This window comes from Aureococcus anophagefferens (genome assembly GCF_000186865.1).
Source record: "Aureococcus anophagefferens unplaced genomic scaffold AURANscaffold_30, whole genome shotgun sequence".
Lineage (NCBI taxonomy): Eukaryota > Pelagophyceae > Pelagomonadales > Pelagomonadaceae > Aureococcus > Aureococcus anophagefferens.
Genome location: NW_008705589.1, coordinates 365258 through 385486, shown reverse-complemented (window position 1 = coordinate 385486; position 20229 = coordinate 365258). Strand labels below are relative to the sequence as shown.

General features: G+C 58.8%; 7 protein-coding genes across 7 annotated transcripts; 4 read left to right on the top strand and 3 right to left on the bottom strand.

Moving 5' to 3' along the window:
- Positions 1-244: 244 nt before the first annotated feature.
- AURANDRAFT_55119 (hypothetical protein) lies at positions 245-1461 on the top strand (the record flags this gene model as incomplete). The annotated part of the gene is made up of 3 exons (XM_009042372.1): positions 245-279; positions 460-935; positions 984-1461. The coding sequence occupies 2 exons, from the start codon at positions 607-609 to the stop codon at positions 1096-1098; spliced, it is 444 nt and encodes a 147-aa protein (XP_009040620.1).
- A 757-nt stretch (positions 1462-2218) lies between these two features.
- On the top strand, positions 2219-3267 carry AURANDRAFT_55116 (hypothetical protein; the record flags this gene model as incomplete). Its single annotated transcript, XM_009042373.1, has 3 exons — positions 2219-2238; positions 2377-2654; positions 2716-3267. Coding segments are annotated over 3 exons (623 nt in total), but the record flags the coding sequence as incomplete, so codon positions are not given.
- A 1574-nt stretch (positions 3268-4841) lies between these two features.
- On the bottom strand, positions 4842-5312 carry AURANDRAFT_6233 (hypothetical protein; the record flags this gene model as incomplete). Its single annotated transcript, XM_009042355.1, has 2 exons — positions 4842-4912; positions 4979-5312. Coding segments are annotated over 2 exons (405 nt in total), but the record flags the coding sequence as incomplete, so codon positions are not given.
- Positions 5313-6899: 1587 nt separating this feature from the next.
- Positions 6900-7406, bottom strand: AURANDRAFT_67026 (hypothetical protein; the record flags this gene model as incomplete). Its single annotated transcript, XM_009042354.1, has 1 exon — positions 6900-7406. The coding sequence occupies one exon, from the start codon at positions 7404-7406 to the stop codon at positions 6900-6902; it is 507 nt and encodes a 168-aa protein (XP_009040602.1).
- A 4892-nt stretch (positions 7407-12298) lies between these two features.
- On the top strand, positions 12299-12964 carry AURANDRAFT_32129 (hypothetical protein; the record flags this gene model as incomplete). The annotated part of the gene is made up of 1 exon (XM_009042374.1): positions 12299-12964. One exon carries the CDS (start codon positions 12299-12301, stop codon positions 12962-12964), a length of 666 nt encoding a protein of 221 aa, XP_009040622.1.
- Positions 12965-14016: 1052 nt separating this feature from the next.
- On the top strand, positions 14017-15097 carry AURANDRAFT_38929 (hypothetical protein; the record flags this gene model as incomplete). Its single annotated transcript, XM_009042375.1, has 1 exon — positions 14017-15097. One exon carries the CDS (start codon positions 14174-14176, stop codon positions 14627-14629), a length of 456 nt encoding a protein of 151 aa, XP_009040623.1.
- A 3270-nt stretch (positions 15098-18367) lies between these two features.
- Positions 18368-20226, bottom strand: AURANDRAFT_38925 (hypothetical protein; the record flags this gene model as incomplete). Its single annotated transcript, XM_009042353.1, has 2 exons — positions 18368-20056; positions 20119-20226. The coding sequence occupies one exon, from the start codon at positions 20003-20005 to the stop codon at positions 18725-18727; it is 1281 nt and encodes a 426-aa protein (XP_009040601.1).
- Positions 20227-20229: the final 3 nt, after the last annotated feature.

Sequence of the window (20229 nt, the reverse complement as noted above, 5' to 3'; positions counted from 1 at the left end):
ATTAGCGCGCTAACTAAAAGCGCGCGCCTGGAGGGGGGCATAATTCAACAATTCTGCCAACATTTCAGTTCGGCAGTCGACCCGCGCGCGCGTGGTCGACGGAGGACCTCTATGACATACTACAGCCGGCGGCCCCAAATAATAAATAAATACTTCTATGGCCGCGGCTAGCCCTATGGTTGTTTTCGGCCTTGCTCATCGGACGAGCAGGGCTCTCAGGGCAACATCGTCTTTTTTCGCCCAGGCGCCTGCTCCAACACATGTCAAAACTCGCGTCGCGTCGATGCCCGCGTCCAACGTCGTCTTCGTGACGCGATTCAACACACCCGAACCCGCCCAGCACCCGCCCCGCGCGTTCCGCGCACCCTGCGCCGCGCACGCGGCGCGACGCGCGCGACCCCGGCCTCGAAAACCGAACCAACACATGTTAAAGCTCGCGTCGCGATCACGCTCCCGCAGGAGATGTTTGAGCACCGCAGATAGCAAGGTGCAACGCTACGTCCGTGCAGCCCTCTAGTGGCCGCGAAGGTGCGCGTACATCACGTACTCCCAGTAGCTCGTTCTGGCTGTGATTCTGGCTGCATCACGGCGCTATCCCACGCTATCATGCTGTTCCAGTGCACACGCAGTCTCGGTGCAGCGGCCTTACGAAAGTACGCATCCAGCAGTCTGGATTTTGTTGTAAAGAAATACGTGAGAACTGGAGATCCGCGCGCGCCGTCGTCTTCGAAGATATTATCGATGTTGGCGTATCACGCCGCTGCGGATCAGACCCTGGAAGCGATACTAGACGCCGTGGACGATCTTGAACAGGAGCGTGATGACGTCGAGTGCGAGCTTGCTTCGGGAGTTCTAAGTATTAAATGTTTGGACGGTTCGTGGGTCATCAACAAGCAGGCTCCCAACAAGCAGATATGGTTGTCATCGCCCATGAGGTGCGTAAAATGTTGGTTGCGATCGTTCCCATCCGCCTGGCCCGGCAGTGGCCCCTGCAGGTACGAATGCGGAGAGGATGGCATCTGGAGACATACGCGCGATGCCTCGAAACTTTCCGATCTTCTCCACGCCGAGCTGCAGCTACACATTCATGGTATCTAGGGTCCCGATGCTCCCGGTGGTATCCCGTGGGTCATCTATAGTACGCAGCTTCTGGTCACGTGCGTTAACAATGGAAGGAACGCAAGATGCGTCCGACCAGCGATTCCCACTGACGGCACAGCTTCGAGTGCTTCTAGCCCCAGCATGGCGCAACGCTCGGCCGTGTGCGCTAATGAGGCCATATCATGTCATCAGCCACGGCGCTGGGCCATCGATTAGTAACGCCTTGACGGGAGCCATTCGCGCAGAGCGGAGTCCTCAAACTCCTCGCACCACACGCTCAGAAGAGCCCGTTTCCCCCCCGTGGAACGCGCGTTAGCGAGATAGTACTAGTCCTTACACACCTAACTGTCGGTTCGCTGCAAAGGCTCAACAACAAACAAAACGAGTGCTGAGAATCGACTCGTTCGAGCTCTAGAGCTCAAACAAGCTCACAACTGATGCCCTCCATGGAATTCATAACACTGCTGCGCCACCTGTGGCTCTCGAACCGGGCTATGGTGATTTTATGTTGAACTTCCCCACGCCTATGTTGCACTTATTGACATCGTGTGGTCCATGTGAGCCATTCGAGGCGCCTAGCCTCTGAGAGCACCGGACACGCCGTCACGGTTCCATCGGCCTGGCAGCCCCGCGGAGACGAGGCCCGCGCGGTGGAATTTGGTCGACGCCAGAACCACCTCCAATGGGGGCACCGACGGTCAGGCTTACGCCTAGGGGTCATGGAAGGCCACTCCGACCACCAGAACGGGCTGCCGTGCGTCGGAAGCTTGGCCTCAGAGGTCTCCGTTCCCGGCCCGCGCGTACGTGTTTGGTACTCAAGCCAGCGAAACGGCTAGCCATTCGTCCAAAAGCGAGCGCTTCTGGCAAGTAAAGACCATGCCTCTCTCTCCTTCGAAGCTGGTGGGGATCTGGCTGAACGAAGGTAAGCTAGTTATCCCCGCCGGGGGGGTTGGTCTTTACATGCCAGCGAGCGCTTATTTTTGGCACGTCTAGCCACCGGGCGTCCCTGGCCGCACACCAATCCCCGGTAGTTTGGACGGGGGGCGCGTCGGCCATCGGACGCCGTCGCCGGAGCAAACCCCGCCTTTGTAACATCTTCGTTTTGTGAACCCGACTGTCATGATGAGTACACGGACGGTGAGAGCGCCCGGCGCGGTCGTTCGCTCGAAACTCGATACAACGTCGCTGAAGGTCGCAGTTTTGGAGCCAGGCGAGACGGTGCACCTTATCGAAGAAGATTGCACGTATATTACCGACAACTGCGCCACGCGCCAGGTCATGCGGGGCCGCATCGAATACCCCGTCGACGGCTGGGTCTCCCTGAAATGTCTGCGGGACGCCGTGGAGGAGGAAGACTTCGTCTACAAGAAGGGAAAGGTTAGGAGCGCAAGCGCGGCCAAGACCACGCACGACCAAGGCACTGTCCACGTGCTAGTAGAGACGGATGAGAGCGATGGTAATGGCGAGCCCGGCTTGAGACAGGATGCCAAGCCACACAAAAGGATGCAAGGGATGAATGCATTTGCACGCGCAGCCACCGAAAATCTCGACGAGTCCGGCTCAGCGTCCGATGTCAGCCTTTTCTCGCATACGAAAAGTTAGCACCGATTGTAGGTCTCGGGAACCACTGCACGCAGAGGCCGCAGTAGCGTGCAAGTTCGTCATCGAAGCCGCTAGGTGTGTCGCGCAGGGCGGACGATCACTTTACGAGGCCCTCGGAGTTGAGGAGATGGCGTCAGTGGGCGACATTAAGCTAGCATACCGCTCTCTCGCCAAGCTCCATCACCCCGACCGCAATAATTCTGAGGAAAGCTCGACGATCATGGCGCACCTGAATGATGCGTACGAAGTCCTTGTCGACGACGCCCAGCGGCATTCCTACGACAGCGCTGTCTTGCGACTTCGCGAAGAAAGGCAATCAGGAGCAGCTTCGCGCTGAACCGCGGGCACTAGAGTCCATCGTTCTGAGGAAGCATGGTCTCTATTGGACGATATCTCGCATAGCAGTCTTAGCTGGTGCCATCGGACGAGTCAAATTTGAGGTAGTCCTGGCGCTTGGCCGCCGGAGGTTGGCGGACTCCCACTGACTGCAAACTTCGAGAAAAAATAGGTACAATCACTTAGGGGTCATTTTACTCCGCTGACGCTACTTAAAACAACGCCCTGAGTGATTGTACCTATTTTCCCTCGTCGCTACGCTCCTCGGGGTCGCTGACGCTCCTCCTCACTCGCTTCGCTCGTTCGGGAACTCGCTTCGCTCGTTTGCGCTATGTTGAAGTTTAAATTGAATTTTCCCAAAATGGTTATCATATACAAAAAAATGACGATAAAAACCTGATATGTAGAAAAACGAAGGTTTTCATCCTGCGTCAAAAAAAAGAGTATAAACATATTTATATACTATATAGTATATCATCATTTTTATATACTAGTATATGATAAATTTCTACCATTTTGGGAAAATTCAATTTAAACTTCAACATAGCGCAAACGAGCGAAGCGAGTTCCCGAACGAGCGAAGCGAGTGAGGAGGAGCGTCAGCGACCCCGAGGAGCGTAGCGACGAGGGAAAATAGGTACAGTCACTCAGGGCGTCGTTTTAAGTAGCGTCAGCGGAGTAAAATGGCCCCTGAGTAGACTGTACCTCGCTTTTGTTTGGGGTATACCATAGCCGCGTTTAAAGGACCATTGTTCCGCCGAAACACCCCGATTTCCCGTTGGTCTAGCCTCTCTATATGGATGTCTGCTAATCATCGTCGCGAGGTGCTCTGTGGCGCGGGACGCACGTCGGGACGCGCGAGGTGCGAGACGACGGCGCGGCGCTAGCTTTCAGTTGATTATTCCGTGACTCGCTCCATCATATTCTTGAATTCACAAAATGAAAGCACCCCGTCGCCGGCCTCGTCGTGCGCGGCGATCCATGCACCGACATCTTTGATGTCCAGTCTCTTGATGCCGACGCTCTTGGCAGCGTCAACAATGTCCTGCTTTGAGATGGTGCCGGTTTTGCTGACATCCATCCTCTCGAATGCAACGACAAGTAGACTTTCGAGTAGCTCGTGGTGCGAACAAAGAAGCGCCGCCCGCAACTCATCCTTACTCACGACGCCCGTCCCATCAAGATCCGCGTTGTCAAAAGCGACGTCGAGGTCGTTCGCGCCGAGTCCGCTTGCTTCGGCCGCGTGAACGAGCTCTGCCCTTCTGAGCATCCCCGTGGCATCCGCGTCAAGGGATTCAAAGAGGCTGTCGGTGGCCGTAGCGAAGGAAGAATAGCTCGCTGACGCACCACGGGCACCGGACGTTGCGGCGAGGCGGAGCGCCAAGGCCTGCACCCCATCGACACGAAGTTTCCGAAGCCGACAGAGTACATCATCGGAGAGCGGCGCATCGTCGGCCAGAGTCTCAAAATCTGCAAGCCACTTGAAACTCACGAGGGCGGCGTCTGCTGTCGGCCGGAGCGCAGGGTCTGTGTTCGCGAGAGCCTTGACCACCTCGACCCCTTCGGGCGCGACCGAATGCCAGCTGGCGCAGCGAAAATCGATGAGATGCGCCACATCGCCTGTGGAAAAGCAGCCAGAAATTTGCCACGCCTCTCTCTTGTGTACGAAAGAAAGAAGTCCCGCGCTGAGCATTGCTACTGGCGAGCGCGAGGTTGGTGTCCATCTCAACATCGCTGAGTGGATGTGTCCCCGTGAGAAGCAATGCGAGGAGGATTCCCGTCGAGTACTCGTCCACTGTCGCATCGTAGGGCTCGTGCCGGAGGATCTCGGGCGCGGCATAGACTTTGGTTCCGACGAAGGTCTCCATGAGAGCTTCGTGCTCGGAGGCGTCGTCGTTGATGATAGGCTTCCCGAGATCACTATCTCCGTTGGGCGCACCGCCCCTCTTGGCGATCGGGAGAATCTTGCTGCATCCGAAGTCGGCAACCTTGATCACAAAGCTCCCTCGGTCCCGGACGAGGACGTTGTCAGGTTTGATGTCGCGATGAACGATGCCCTGAGCGTGGAGGAAAGCAATGGCACCAAGGATTTGAACCGTCGCGCTCGCAGCGTGCCGTTCGCTGAACGGCCGGTGCACGTCCGTCGCCCAGCCGAGCAGGTCACCGCCCGTCGCGAGCTCCATCACGAGCAGCACACGCCGAGGCGTGTCAAACGCGTCGAAGAGCTGCAACACGTTCTCGTGTGACCCACACCGCTGGAGGATGGTTATCTCAGTCTGCAACGATTCCAGCAGCTTTGCGTTTCCGCCACTTCGCTTTCGCTTCACGATCATTTTCAGAGCAAAAGTGTCCTTCGTTGCCTACCGCAATGACAAAGAGAGTTCTTAGTCTTCGGGACCCCAATATTACGTTGGATGTCGTCCTGAAAAAGTAATCGAGGAGTCACGGTACACTCATGAGCTGCGCCTTATTACCGTCTCTCTCGACTCGAGCCGTTCTCTCCTCATCAAGTTCGCAAACTGCCCCAGTCAGGTGAAGTAGATCCAAGATAATGGACCAAAGAGCCCTCATTACGCTGCGCGTCGCCCTCTCTTCTACTAAGACGACCTTCCCGAAGCTCCCTTGGCCCAGAACAAGATTTTCCCTCTTCCCATCACCTCGCGTCACTTTCTTGATGTATTTTGATGAAAAGTCGGCCGTGCTGAGGAGGTTCTCGTTTAGGCGAAGCCGCGGGCGGCTCGAGCATGGTCCCATTATGTAATGCGCATGTTACCAATATCAGCTGGCTGATGAAGATTTCAGATAATAATAGTGTGGTATCCCACTCTGGTATCCCATTCAGACATCCATCAAACATCAATCGATCTATCCGCAGGACGCATCTGAGCGGCCGAGAGAGTATGGCAGCCTTTGTGGTGGCGCAGCTCCGCAAATATGGGGAATTGCGCAACGATCTCAGCAGCTTTGAGGGCCGCACGCGCACGGACAACACACTGGTGAAAACGCGACATTCAGGCGATTGCGCGGCGACTCAGACGGGCGAGTTTAGGGGCTGGAATGCGGCGCGCTCGACTCCCCCGACCCCCTAAAGCTGTTTTCGAGCTCGTGCAGCGACAGGGATCGTTTGTCGTCACTCCGGCATCGCCTTGTTAAAAGGTCTGGCCGGCGAGAGTCGAGATCGTCGAGTTTGTCTGGTCGGGGCTCGGGCGCCGCGGCTGCCCGCCGCCGGGACACAGTGACGGTTCACGACTCCTCCAGCGCCAGTGACGCGAGGAGGTTGTCCCAGGACGTCCCCCGGTCGAGCGACACCATCGCACCCAGCCGCACCAGGTCCTGGGACCGTTTGCATGTGGCGTGGACGCGCCGCAGCCAGGGGCAACCCGACCGCAGCGGCTTCGAGGCCTCCGAGGAAGCCGAAAGCTCGTCAGAGTGGCTATCGATGGTCACGAAGGCTGTAGGTGTCGCCGCGCGGGCCGTAGGTCGCCATACATGGAGAATGCGACCAGGCTGCGACTTTTGCGAAAACGCAGCCCGGGCTGCGTCTGCGACGAAGTGGGCCGTCCGGTATCCACAGATAACACACCTTCGGTATCCACAGTCTGGTATCGGATACCAGACTGCGGATACCTCGCTGCGGCTCGCCTTAACTGAGGCTCTGACCACGGTCGACCCCCCCCAGAAGTACGAAACAATTGCTAACGATACCGGGTGGTCCCGGGGGCGGTCACGACGCGTCCGCCCCAGTCCGGGGACGTCCGCGAGGGACGGCGTCGGCCAGGGGCTCGGATGGGACGGCGTCGGTGGTGTGGCGCGCGCGCGCGAAACGACGCCCGCGGGCGAAACGCGCGCGAAAAGCGGACTCAGTGCGCCGCCGCGGTCGTGATCGCGCGCTCGGCGGCCGAGGTGATCGTGTACGTCGCGCGTGGTGCGACGGCGGTGGTGCCGCCGACGACGGGCTGGTCCTCGCGGCCGTCGCCCGAGTCGAGCTTTCGGAGAACGCTCCTGCCGTTCGCGCGGTAGATGCGGACGGTGAAGCGGCGCGTGTCCGCGCCCGTGCGGTCGAAGAGGCGCACCAGGACGACGGGGTCCCCGGGGCGGTACTCCTCGTTGTCGTGCGTCCGCGTCGCGCGGTCGTCCGCGACGACGTAGCCCTTCCCGCCGCTCCCGCGCTGCTCCATGACGCGCGCGAGCAAAAAGGCGTGCGTGCTGCCGCCGCCCTCGCGCTGCGGGCGCCAGTAGTCGCCCGTCTCCAGCGCCACGAAGTCGCCGACGTTCAGCGACTCCGCGAGCGTCCACCGACGGCCCCCAACTAAGGGCTGTCCCGCGGCGGCATACCGAGGACGGTATGAATCAAGTTTGGGGGCCATTGTGGCGGGATTTCCGCCTTCAATATCTACCTTTAGCTTAGTTTGAAGCTGACATTGCAGTGCATGTATCCGCCCTATTTATCTCACTATATCTTTACCCTACAGATACGCGTCGCCGTATCTTTTCCCTTTTTCTTATCTCACATCTAGCGAGGGCTGCCTTGGTGTTATCCAGGCTGAGAGTCCGCGCTAGTGCCCCTAGAATACCCGGGGAGAACAGCACCAATACCGACGCAAACTTAGTGATACAGTTTGTTGGAAAGTCAATCTGACATCGTCTATTGGTGCCGAAGTCTCCTAGTACCAGGACGCGCGCGCAGAGCGCCACCAGCTTGGCGCGGGCCGAGCACCCCGCAGTGGGGCGACACGAGGCTGCCGAGCGGGAGGAGTTCTCCATAAGATCGATTTCCGAACCCCGGCTTTCGATGATACCAGGCGACCGTGAGGCCAAGTTTCGTACGAGTGGGTAGATCAAGTGGGTGGAAACAGAAGCACTTCACGGTGCACTCACGGTGCCCTCGGTGGGTCGCCAGTCGCCAGTCGCCGGACAGCAGGGACGCGTGATGTCCGCTCTTGCCAAGCGCAAAGCCAAGGACACGACGGCCGTTGACCGTCGGATATTGATCCTAGACCCGGAGAAGTGCAAGCCGAATTCTGCGGCCTATGCGTTCCTGAAACAGTACGCGGGAAAGTGCGGGAAGACGTGCATCGAGGTGCAGGGAAAACTGGTGCGCATCAGCGAGGACCTCTGCATGGCATGCCTGACGCGAGCAAAGCATTGCCCCGGTGGCGCGGTGTCCATCGTGAAATTGCCGACGAATTTGGAGACGGATATGACGCACCGATACGGGGAGAATGCATTCGTGCTCCACGGGCTACCGACGCCCCGGCCGGGGCAGGTCCTTGGGCTCTTGGGGACAAACGGCATCGGCAAGTCGACGGCGATCCACGCATTGAGCGGGCGCATCAAGCCCAACCTGGGCGTCATCGGAGGCACGCCGCCGAGCTGGGCGGACATCATTGGCTACTACCGGGGGAGCGACCTGCAGAACTACTTCACGGCGCTGTGCGAGGACCGACTGCGGGTGGTGGTGAAGCCGCAGTTGGAGCCGCAGCTCGCTCGCAAGTTCGTCGGGAAAACCGTGGGTGCGTCGCTCAAAGAGCTCGACGAGCGCGGCAAGAGCGAAGAAATGATCGACGCGCTCGACCTCAGGAATCTCCTCAACCGCGAGGTGCAGATGCTGAGCGGCGGGGAGCTCCAGCGGTTCGCCATCGCACGGTGCCTGTGCATCGACGCCGATGTCTACCTCTTCGATGAGCCGTCGAGCTTCCTCGACGTCAAGCAGCGCATGGCGGCTTCGTCCGCGATCCGCGGCCTAGTCGAGGCGGGGAGCTACAAGGACGGCGACGGCCAGAGTGGCGCCGCGGAGGCGACGCGCAAGGCGCAGAGCACCTACGTTGTCGTCGTCGAGCACGACTTGACAGTGCTGGACCACATGAGCGACGCAGTCTGCTGCCTCTACGGCGGTCCTGGCGCGCGCCGGCGCTGAAGGCGGGTCGCCGGCCCGTCCGATGCGACACGGGCCGACTCGAGGAGTGCGCGCGCCATCGTCCGCCTCCGGAGGTCTCGAGGAGAGAAGCAGACCCGGGGCGATTGCGCGCGACGGGGCCGAGCTGGGGCGTCATTTTCGGGGAGGCTCGCGTCGCGCCGGCGCAATGGCTGGACAGCGCCATCCGCGCAGGCGCGTACGGTGTCGTGACCAAGCGCCAGTCTGCGGCCAACGGCATTAATCAGTTCCTCGCGGGCTACTTCTCTGCGGAGAACATGCGCTTCCGCGCCGAGGCCCTGAGCTTTCAGGTGTCGGTCCAGGACGCGCAGCTTGCCGAGGCGCAGGCGGCAACGGGCGGCGGCCCGGGCGCAGCAGCCGTCGACAAGGACGGCAAGAAGAAGGTCCCGAGCCACTCGTATCCGGCCATGACGCGCACGCTCACCTCGGATAAGGTGGATCGAGAGGACTTCACGTTGCACGTCGAGGCTGGCGCATTCCGCGATGGCGAGATCGTCGGCCTCATGGGCGAGAACGGCTGCGGCAAGTCGACGTTCATGTCTATGCTCGCGGGATCCTACGACGAGGCCGATGCTGATAAGCAGGGCAAGGACGCGTCGGGGGCGCAGGGTGGGAAGAAGCACAGCCTCAAGCACCTTGGCGTGTCCTACAAGCGCCAGCACGTCGGTCCGCGTTTCCGCAAATTCCCAGGCACGGTCCAGGACTTCCTCGAGGCGCGCATCCAGCACGGTCTCGGGGACCGCCTCTTCCGTCTCCTCGTGATGAAGCCTCTCGGCCTCGATAAGATCGAGAACCTTCCCGTCAAGAGCCTCTCCGGCGGCGAGATCCAGCGCCTCGCCATCACGGTCTGCCTCGGCACCCCAGCGAACATCTACCTCATCGACGAGCCCTCGGCGGGCCTCGACGTGGAGCAGCGCATCGTATGTGCCAAGGTGATGAAACGCTGGGTCGTCTCTCACCTCGGCAAGACCGCCTTCATCATCGAGCACGACTTTGTCATGGCGACCGCGCTCTACGATCGCGTTGTCGTCTACCGTGGAGAACCAGGCATCGAGTGCACCGCCGGCGCCCCCCTCTCCCCGGCCGACGGCTTCAACACGTTCCTGAAAAAACTCGACATCACTTTCCGTCGCGACCCTGAAAACTTCCGCCCCCGAATCAACAAGCTCAACTCCGTGTTGGACCGGGAGCAAAAGAAAAAGGGCGACTACTACAATCTCGACGAAGAAAAGGAGAAAAAGTAGGTATCTTTCGTAACCCCATAGCAGCGGAGTAACATACCCCGCCGGATTAGCTCAGCGACGACGTCTGCGCACAGCTCCAGGTGTACCTCGACTCTAGGACCGAGCTGTTCGCTCCGCGAAAAAAAAAATACTTGAGACATGGCACAGCCTCGTAGCCACGTCCTCTAGTGCATATAAGTAGCTCGGACGTACCCCGTATGTTATCTCGGATTCCGGGAGTACTGACGGACGTAACTTTTTATTTCTGAGGTGTCTGACGGCGGCGCGCGGCGCCCCAGGCCGGCGAGAAAAATCACGGACGCCAGAGCAATGGTGGCCATTGAAATTAAAAATAACATGACGACAACGTGAAGCTATCCGAGCGCATTCGTCAGCTGCCGATGCTTCGTCAACTGGTTGGACATCCCGCGCTCCGCGAATATGCAGCGATGTGCAACGATCCCAGCAGCTTTGAGGTCCGCAAACATATGGACGAGGCACATGCGAAGACGCGACATCCGGACGATTGTGAGGCGATGCAAACGGACCGCTTCAGGGGGTGGGACGAGGCGCGGCAGCTTCCCCTGACCCGATTTTGAGTCAAATTCGAGCCACAGAGCGTCGGGAATCGTTCGTCATGAGGGCGATCAGATGCGTTCGCGGCAGCTTTCCGGCTCGAGTCGATTTGATCGAGATCACCTCATCGACTCCGAGAGGCGCGAGCGTCGCGAATGCCACGGCGCTGACCGCGGAACGCATGTTCCGAGCTGGCAGCGCAGTCCTTGCCGGGCCAGTCGAGAAGGACAATCGAGGGGATGTCACCTCCCACTCTCGCTGCCAGCTCGACCCCTGGTACGAGGTTGGCCCCCCATCGACCGCCGTTCACCGTCAATGGCCGTTCTCATCATCCATGGGCTGCCCCGACGCGAGCTAAGTTGGTCGCCTTCGACCGATGGCGTTTCCCGAGCGATTCGCTGCGGGCCCCGAGGCGCGGCACGGTCCACAGATCGAGCGCAGCGCCAAATCTTAGCATCGCTGCATCGATGCACGAGCAGAAGCGTTGTGCAGGACGGCTGAACTCGCGGCTGACAACCGTTGGCCTTCATCGTGGCTTCATGTTATTTTTAATTTCAATGGCTGCTGTTGCTTTGGCGCTTGGGGGCATGCTCGCGCGCCCCGTGGCGCCGTTTCGCCGACGCGAGCTGTCCTAGATTAACCTTTGTGAGGGGGGACCGGCGTCCTCGGATGAGCTAAGTGAGTGCGTCACGATGCTCTCCTTTAATGCTCTAGTGCTCTAGGCGAACAGCCTCGCCCAGCCGCCGGTTCGTCGAGATACCCCACTCAGCCCTCCCTAGTTACCCAATCCCACCGAGGCTCTGTCTTAGCATCTCCGGTGCACGACCCTAATTCGATTTGTTACTCCGCCGCGCCGCCCTTGGCGAGGTACTCGGCGTGCTCGCGCTCGTAGCGGACCTTGTCGAGCTCGGAGCGGCTAGAGAGATAGAGAGTTTTGTACTATGATCTCCCTAGTGGCTCGCTGGCAGAGATACCCCCGGCGGTATCCCCCGTATCCTATAACACTCACACCCCGAGTCTGGGCTATGGACCACTAACGCTGCTTTCTGCGGCCCTGTGATCACAGGGTAAGCCTGCTACCGCCATACCACCAGCATAGCAGCCCGGCGACCGCTGTCGACGACCCCAGGCGACGGCCGCCGGAGGTCGCCGCATAGCAGGCGCATACCACCAGCATAGCAGCCGCATACAACCCGCATAAAACCCGCATACCACCCGCATACCACCCGCATACCACCCGCATACCACCCGCATACCACCCGCATACCACCCGCATACCACCCGCATACCACCCGCATACGACCAGCATAGCAGCCGCATACCACCCGCATAAAACCCGCATAAAACCCGCATACCACCCGCATAAAACCCGCATAAAACCCGCATAGTAGGCGCATACTACCAGGCATACCGGCGGTCAACCCCCTCGGCATCGGACGCCGTCGCGGAGCAAACCCCGCCTGTGAAAAAGAGAATGCGGTGTAAATTGACGCTCACGATCGCGGCGACGTCCCTCGTGCGCGCGATGCGGCCAGTGGCCTTGTCTTCGAGGCATGAACCGCGATCGCGCGTGATCGCGCGCGACTCGAGCGCCGACGGAGATGCGCGCAAGGCTCGTGTGCTTTTTTGCCTCGGCGGTCCCGGCGCAGGCAAGGGAACGCAATGCGCCAAGCTCGAGGCGGAGTTCGGCTTCGTGCATCTCTCGGCGGGTGATCTGCTGCGCGCGGAACGCGCGTCCGGTAGCGCTGACGGCGAACTCATCGAGGCTTACATCGCCGAGGGGAAGATTGTGCCCGTGCGCGTGACGTTGAACCTGATCCGCAAGGCTATGCAGGCCTCTGTGGCGCACACCTTCGTGATCGACGGCTTCCCGAGGAACTCGGACAATCTCGAGGGATGGGACGAACTCATGTCGGACGTGACGGACGTTGGAGGCGTCCTCTTTTACGACGTTTCCCATGATGTCATGCAAGAACGTATTATGAAGCGCGGGGAAACGAGCGGGCGGAGTGATGATAACGCAGAGGCTGCCCTAAAACGCTTCAGGACGTACGAGGAGTCGACGAGGCCAATCATCGAGCATTTCAAGAAACGCGGGAAGCTCATCGCCGTGCCCGCGGCTGGGGACGTCGATGAGGTTTGGGGGCTCACGAGAGCGGCCATCGAGGCCTTGGAGGTATACCAGGAATAAGAAGGTGAGAGTAAGGGGGTGACTCGAAGTGGGGTTTAAATGCCAGTGGCGAGATCGATGTCCATCTGAAGTTATGGGGCTAAATATGGCAGCCTGAGCTCTATGGTGGTAAACACACCGGGCCGTGTCATTCTGGTCTAGTCTCCCGCCACAGCTCTGGGTATTTCGGAGGGTATATACCGGTATGGGTATATACCGGCATATACCCGGGTCCGGTTTCCCATGCCGGGTATTTCGGCTTGGTGCGTCCGTCATCCCGTAGGCGGGTATGGCGCGGCTGCAGGGCTCGGCGGCGACCGTGACGAGTCGCGCCACGTTGCGCGCCAGACACTGGCAACTTGAACTTGAAGAAGAGGATACCGCACCCGGATATCCCCGTCCAAAAGATACAAGTAAGCAACTAAGCCAACATATATCCACTGCACTGTAAACCTATAGCTAAGTAAACCTTGAAGGGCAACCTAGGGCAATTCCGGCTACACTAGGCTTACACTCTGTGAGGGGCCCCTAGGCAACGTTGCGTCTTGCAGACGCGGCCGAGACGCGGGAGACGCGAGTTCCGGGACGCGGCAGGACGCGGCCAAGACGCCCCGGGACGCGGCCGAGACGCGCCGGAGACGCGGGACGCGGCCGGGACGCGAAAAAAAAGACGCCAGAGACCACCCCAGGACCGAACCCACGACCACGAAAGACGACCCCGGGACCGAAGCCAGACCCGCGGGACGCGAGAGACGCGCGAGAGACGCAGCCCAGACGCGGGACGCCGGCCCAGACGCCGGCCAGACGCCGCCAGACGCGGCCGAGACGCCCCAGACGCGGCCAAGACGCGACTTCCGAGACGCGCCGGAGACGCCGGAGGACCTGGCGGAGACTGCCCGGGGACTTAGCGAAAGACGCCCAGACCGCGCGTTGCCTAGGGGCCCCTTCTGTGCTTGGCTGAGCCAGCCTAAAATCGCTAACTAGGATACGGCTCGCCGAGGAGCGACAACGAGGTCGCCGATAAAAGTCTGTCGCCCGCGTCCTGCGGCCGTGTCTGTTACCTACCACCTCCCAACTTTCCCAACCCTTCCGCGTTGGGTGTCCGAGGCCGGAATGGAGTCGCGCGGCAGCTAAGTCGCGTGCGCCATTAGTGGGATCGCGATCGCCCACCTTTCCACGCTTCGCGGTGACTTTGCGTCTTCGTTTGATTCCCGAATCGTTTAGGCAATCATGGACGAGTCGGAGATGGAACGCGCCGCGGCCTTGCGCAAGAAACGCACTTTCCGCAAGTTCACGTTTCGCGGCATTGAGCTCGAGAAGCTGTTAGACCTCAACCACGAGGAATTCGCTAAGCTCATCCACGCTCGCGCCCGGCGACGCATCTACCGCGGTCTGAAATCCAAGCCCAAGCGCTTCATCGCACGCCTTCGCAAGGCCAAGAAGAACTGCGGGCCCATGGACAAGCCCGAGCCCGTGAAGACGCACCTGCGCGACATGATCATTGTGCCCGAAATGATCGGCTCCATCGTCGGTGTTTACAACGGCAAGGTCTTCAATGGCATCGAGATTAAGCCCGAGATGGTCGGCCACTATCTCGGGGAATTCTCGATCACATACAAGCCGGTGCGCCACGGGCGCCCGGGCATCGGGAGCACAAACAGCTCCCGGTTCATCCCTCTCAAGTAGGGACCTGCCGAACGTGGGAAGCTTGACGCACCCAAGCATTGGTTCCGCCGCCGTGTACTCCAGGCTAACGTAAGCGCCCCGTGTGTGCGGCCTGCTCCGAGCAGCGGCTCTTCTGGGCCGCTGTGCGTGTATCTAGGTCCCACTTTACCAGGGTCGCATTCCGTTTTTGAAATCCACCGGGGAACGGCTCCACTGGGCCAAAAAATCAAAGAATGTGGGGAAATCAAATTTTTGTTGAATTCTAAGTTGAAGAAACGAAAACTTTCTTACCTGGCAGGGGCCCCAAAAACACGTCTACATTTGGGTTTCGCAGTCCCGGTATTCAAGAAGCATCAAAGCCGGGTGATTCTCGTCTTTCGGCTCGCAATTTTGTCGACTTTCAAGGAAACTGGACCATTTCCCGTCCATTTTGCACGCATGCGCGCGCGCGCGTTCGTTACGTATCGAGTAGGTAATCCCGGCAAATCGAATTAATCAAAGCCGCGGGCTTCGTTCGCGGTCGTGTCCTGGAGCCTACTCCTCTTATTTAGTTGCGCGCCCCGTGAGTACTGTCTGGCTCGTCGGCGCGTCCCTATGGACGCGGGTGGTGGGCTGGTACCGGCCCCAGAGAGGTTCCCCCAACGTTCCCCCAGCCGGTTGCAGTCAGGCATTTTCGCGCTACAGAGAGCGTTTAGCGCATAGGAGATGGTAACATTTCCCAACCACCTAGGAGGCGGTTCACTGGGCCCGGGGTGGCCCCCGCGGTGCTTTGGGTCCTAACTCGTAAGCCATGATGAACTTCAAGTTGGTATATAGAAATTCGCCTGCTCGACCACCATCTGTTTGATACTGAGGATTATCCCTGATGTAATTTACGGCTCTCTCGTGATATTCTGTTACAAATGCTGTTCCAAATAACTACCCTTCCCAGCCAGATCCCCACTCAGGCTTCGAAAGAGAGAGAGGCATGGTCTTTACTTGCCAGCTATCGTATCGGCTGCCCCACGGATAGTTGCCCCGCGGCGCGTCTCGCCAAATAAGGCAGCGCCTTCTCCGGACGTACCCGGCCCAGATGATACGAGGGGAGAGAGGAGGGGCCTAGCTAGGGATACTCTCATATTCTTCTAACTAGAGAAAACTCGCCAAGGCTCCCTCGTCTCCCCCCCGTACTTTTATTTCGTGGTAGTCAAAAATCCATAGTATCATTGATGATCATTGATCAGACTGTCTGGCGGATAGCTTTTGTCCATCACACTCGCGGATTTACTGGCAGATGGCGGCCCGACACCCCTCGATGGCGCCACCCCGCCTCGTGAGCATGCAGAAGAGGGGGTGTCTCTCAATCCAGTCGGGCTTGGAAAGGAGGATGTGCGCGTCGAGCTCCGTGGTATCGTTTGACTTCTGGAGGAGGAGCTTGCGCACGTCGGAGGTGTCGACCTTGTGCATGTTCCGGAGCGCATCGTAGTAGTCCTTTTCGGACTGGAGCTGGTGGGCTCTGCGCTGCTTCGTTAGGAGATCCTCGAGGAATCGGCGACGGTCGTGCTTCTTCCACGACCGGTATTCGCGCCGACCTCCGTCCTCGATTCCGGGCGAGTCTGCTTCTAGCGAGTCGGCGATCGAGGGGAGGTCCGTGTCCGCGGCCCCACAGCGAGCGCTAGTATCCTGCGTCCGCGCACGGAGACGCGTTGAGATATGGCTGTTGCCCCGGAGGCTGAGGAGCTTCTTGAGGCGCGCGTTGGCAGTGTAGAGACGGACGGTACGTGCCCCGAAGAGGGGATTTTTCTGCATGCGCTCCAGTGCAAGTACTTGCGCGTCACGATTGATTTCGAAGAGCTCCTCCCGGTAGCGTCGCTCTTGTCGCTGAAATGCTTTGTCAAGAAGTACGATGCGTGCGGCGCGGCACGCGCCCCAAACGCGGACGACGGTCTGGACTCGACGCACGCTGCGCTGGAGCCTCCGGATCGCCACGGCCCCCGTGCGTTTGGTCTCCACCTACGCGCGTTGAACTCGGGTGGGCGACATACCAGGACTCGGGACACACGAGGAAGGAGGAGATCAGGTCCGCCGCCCATCGTCGAGACTTGATGCGAAACGCCCTTTCCATCCGCCGCACGCAGCGGCCGAGCAGGAATGGCACCCATCGTGCCTTGTCCACGACGCGCTGGTATTTGATCGCAATGAACCTGTGAGCGAAGCCTCAGTCGCCCGGAGGCCAGTCGCGTGGGGACTCGAGCAAAAGATAGACGCAACAGAAGGACCATTGCGCGATTACCTTGGCCGCTGCGATATACTCCTGCCTACGCTCGTTCCGCCACTTCTCCTTTTCCTTGATCTTGTCACATTTCCGTCTACGGTCGTCGAGTGACGCCAACGATACTCCACGCTCTAGGCGTTGACGTTGTGCCCCACTGGCGTCGTCATCGACGCAGAGTTGGCTGTCGCCATCCTTGCTGTCGTCACCCCAGTCCCAGGGAACGTCCCAGGTGAGGTTCCGATCCGCCCCGAGACAATGTGCGAGCAGGGATGCACGAAGGCCAATGTGGATGACGCGGGCAAGCCAGAGCTTGCTTCGCTTGGAGCGCGCTTCCGCCGCGCGCCTTCGCTCGGGTCGGTGCAGCTCCACGCGCGCCTTCTGTGCCTTGTTATACTCATGCTGAAGACGCTTCTGCTTCGCGCGCTCAAATCGTGGCGACCACCGCTCCAGTGGGTGTGGCGCGGCCGCGTCCATGGCCACAAGCTGCGGCCAAGCCGATGTCGGCTGCCGAATTGCGTCGCGCGGGTAGCTCACGCGCACGGTCCCCCGATGCTCCTGTCGATTGTTCCACCGGTCGTGCACCAGTGAAAGTTCCCGCAATGCCACGCTCCGACTCTGTCGCCGCACTGACGCTGACCGCGGCCGCGGTCTTTGCCCGATCCCCCCTGGCTCGGGCTTGCGAACCAGGGCGGAATGGGGTCTCTGAAGCCCCGTCTCCTCGCGGGTCGACCCGCCCTCCTTCTCGGCACCAACCACCGGCATCCGTAGTTGGAACCTATTGCAGATGAAATAATTGCGTGAAATAATTTCAACAATGACGCTGGTGGAACAGGGCTTGGCTCACTCCCATTGTCCCTGTTTCCATCGATTCATGTAATTTGAAGCAAGGCGATAGCCTCGTCCCCGATGCTCGACTTTTCTTCACCATCCTGTCTCAGCCAGATTAACCGCGGATACACTCGAGACTCTCGTCGGTCGGAGGAAGTATCGGCAGGAGCGTAAACTTTGATTAAATCCTACTTGGGCGTACTCGGGGGGGCCTCGGGTGACTTCCCCTGGGTCCAGGGCGAGTTCCTGGCACCTATTTTCTGGGCCGGTCGGTTGGTCGGTCGTCGTCGTCGTCGCCGCCGCCGCCGCCGCCGCTGCCCCCACCACCACCGTCGTCGTCGTCGCGCGCGCGGGGGAGTTTTGAACCTAGTTCAGTCGCAGGGCGACCGCAGAGAGGTGATGAGTTGCTCCATGCCAGCTCCTTAAATTTGCCCTAGTTCCCACCTAGGTATAAAATTACGCGACGGCGTTAATAACGTGAGCGTCGCCACGGCGTTATTTACGCGTCATTTACGCGTTATTTACGCGGAGCTTTTTTTTTATGTTATTTTTTTGTTTTCGCCGGGGGTCCGAGATGCAAACGGCGTCGATTTGACTAGAAAAAAAAAGTTGAGTAAAAAAAAATGGACCGCGTTATTTACGTAAATTACGCGGGTTCCTCGGCCGCGTTTATTATGGGGTTTATAACGCGTTATTAGCGCGTTATTTGGGGCCTAGGTTCCCACTAGTTCCGACTTATACTGCCGGCGGGATATGTTAAACGGCGTTTAACGGCGCTTAACATATCCCGCCGGCGGGATATGTTACTGCCCTACGCTTCAAACATATCGCTATGTCGACGGGGCTAGGTCCGGCTAGGTCCTAAAGTTGTTTTCCACACTGGCCAGCGACGCCGGCCCCTGGTCCGTCAGCCCCAGGGGCTGCTTTCTGTGCTTGAAGAGAAGCTCTCGCGTAGCCTGGTGCTAAATTCTCTCATCAAGCAAAGTGTAAGGCGAACGCAAGGGCGTATGAGACGAACACACCAAGCTTTAGTACTAGTTGCACGAACCGAAAAAGTCGAGATTGCCCTTGGAAGAGGCAGCTGCGACAAATTCTGCATCGATACCAAAGTCAAGCGCACGAATCTGCCCATCCACTTCAAGTTCACTCAGTGTGCTCCATTCCTTCACCGCGTGAATTTGAATGCGCGTAGCAGAGGCGTGAGCCAAGTATTTGCCGCTGCGGTCGAAGGCTAGGGCAGTTACCCTATCACAGTTATTGATCGTTTTTAATTCGATGAGTTTACGAAGGTCCCAAATCTTGACGGAGGTATCGATAGAAGAGGAGGCCATGTAATAGCCATTCTCTGAGAAGGCGACGCACGAGACAGGTGCCGAATGACCTTCGAAAGCGTGAACACTCTTCTGCTCTTTGACATCCCAAATACGGACAACATGCCCCTGCGATGAAGTTGTCGGCGTTGCAAGAATGAGGCCGTCTGGGTGGAACTTAAGTGGTGCAGACGGAGCTTCGCTAGGATCATCAGGCATCACCAGACTTAGCTCGCGTAGCGTACTCATCTCAGTGCCAAACGCCACGAGACCCCAGCTTGCATTGCTGCTAATAATTGCGGCGTAGCTTCCTGTTGGGTGAGCTGCCACAGATGCAGCGCCAGGGACTCTGACAGACGCAACGGTCGAGAGGTCCTTCTCGTTGGCTTTCCAGAGAGTTATTTTGTCGCCGCCTGAGGTTGCAAATACCGTGCCCGGTGAGGATGCACTACCCGGAATGATGGAACATGTATCCGCAACACAACCTTTACTTGTGGCGGCAGGGGCACTGGCCGCGGCGAGCCAAGCAACACCAGATTTTCCGCCAGCACAGACGATTGCACCTGAAAGCTGGCAAATAGCGACATCTGTTGCACCCGAATTTGAATTAAACAATTCCATGGACGTCTTCTTCGACCAGCCAATTATTGTTTCAGCAGGGCTCAGTTGCCTTGACACCGGTCGTTTCTTGCGTGACCTGGATGTTTTCTTCCAGAAATCTGTCAAGTGCGTGATGACTTCAGGGCCTAGCCCATCCTTGCTAATATTCGGTGTGTTGCTTGAGATTCCTTCCGACGTTAGCTTGCCTGCGAGACTGCGTTGCAGTTCGGCCACGAGCCTCTGCGCCTCGTCCCGCTCATTCACAAGACGCGCAATCACACGACACGCTGCATCGTGTTGGTAAAGTGCATGCGAGAGTTCTTTGCGGGTTGCGTGAAGCTGTTGTTTGATAACGTGGGTTTCCAGCATCACATCATCCCATTCATTTTGAAACATCGCTAGCATCCCCGGGAGCGACGTTGCTGTCAACGGCCGCGGGCGTACCGCAAGATTCGCCTCAACCTACGGACTCAAATAATTACAGTCTTGCGAAGAGGGCTGGTCGCTAAAATACCGACGCTGTGGCTTGCCGGAAGCAAGTCTGACACACTCAGTTCGTTGCCCGTGACAGGGCAGACACCTTTCGACGCCTCCAAGGACTTCTCGATTAATCGTCTTTCAAAAAGCGT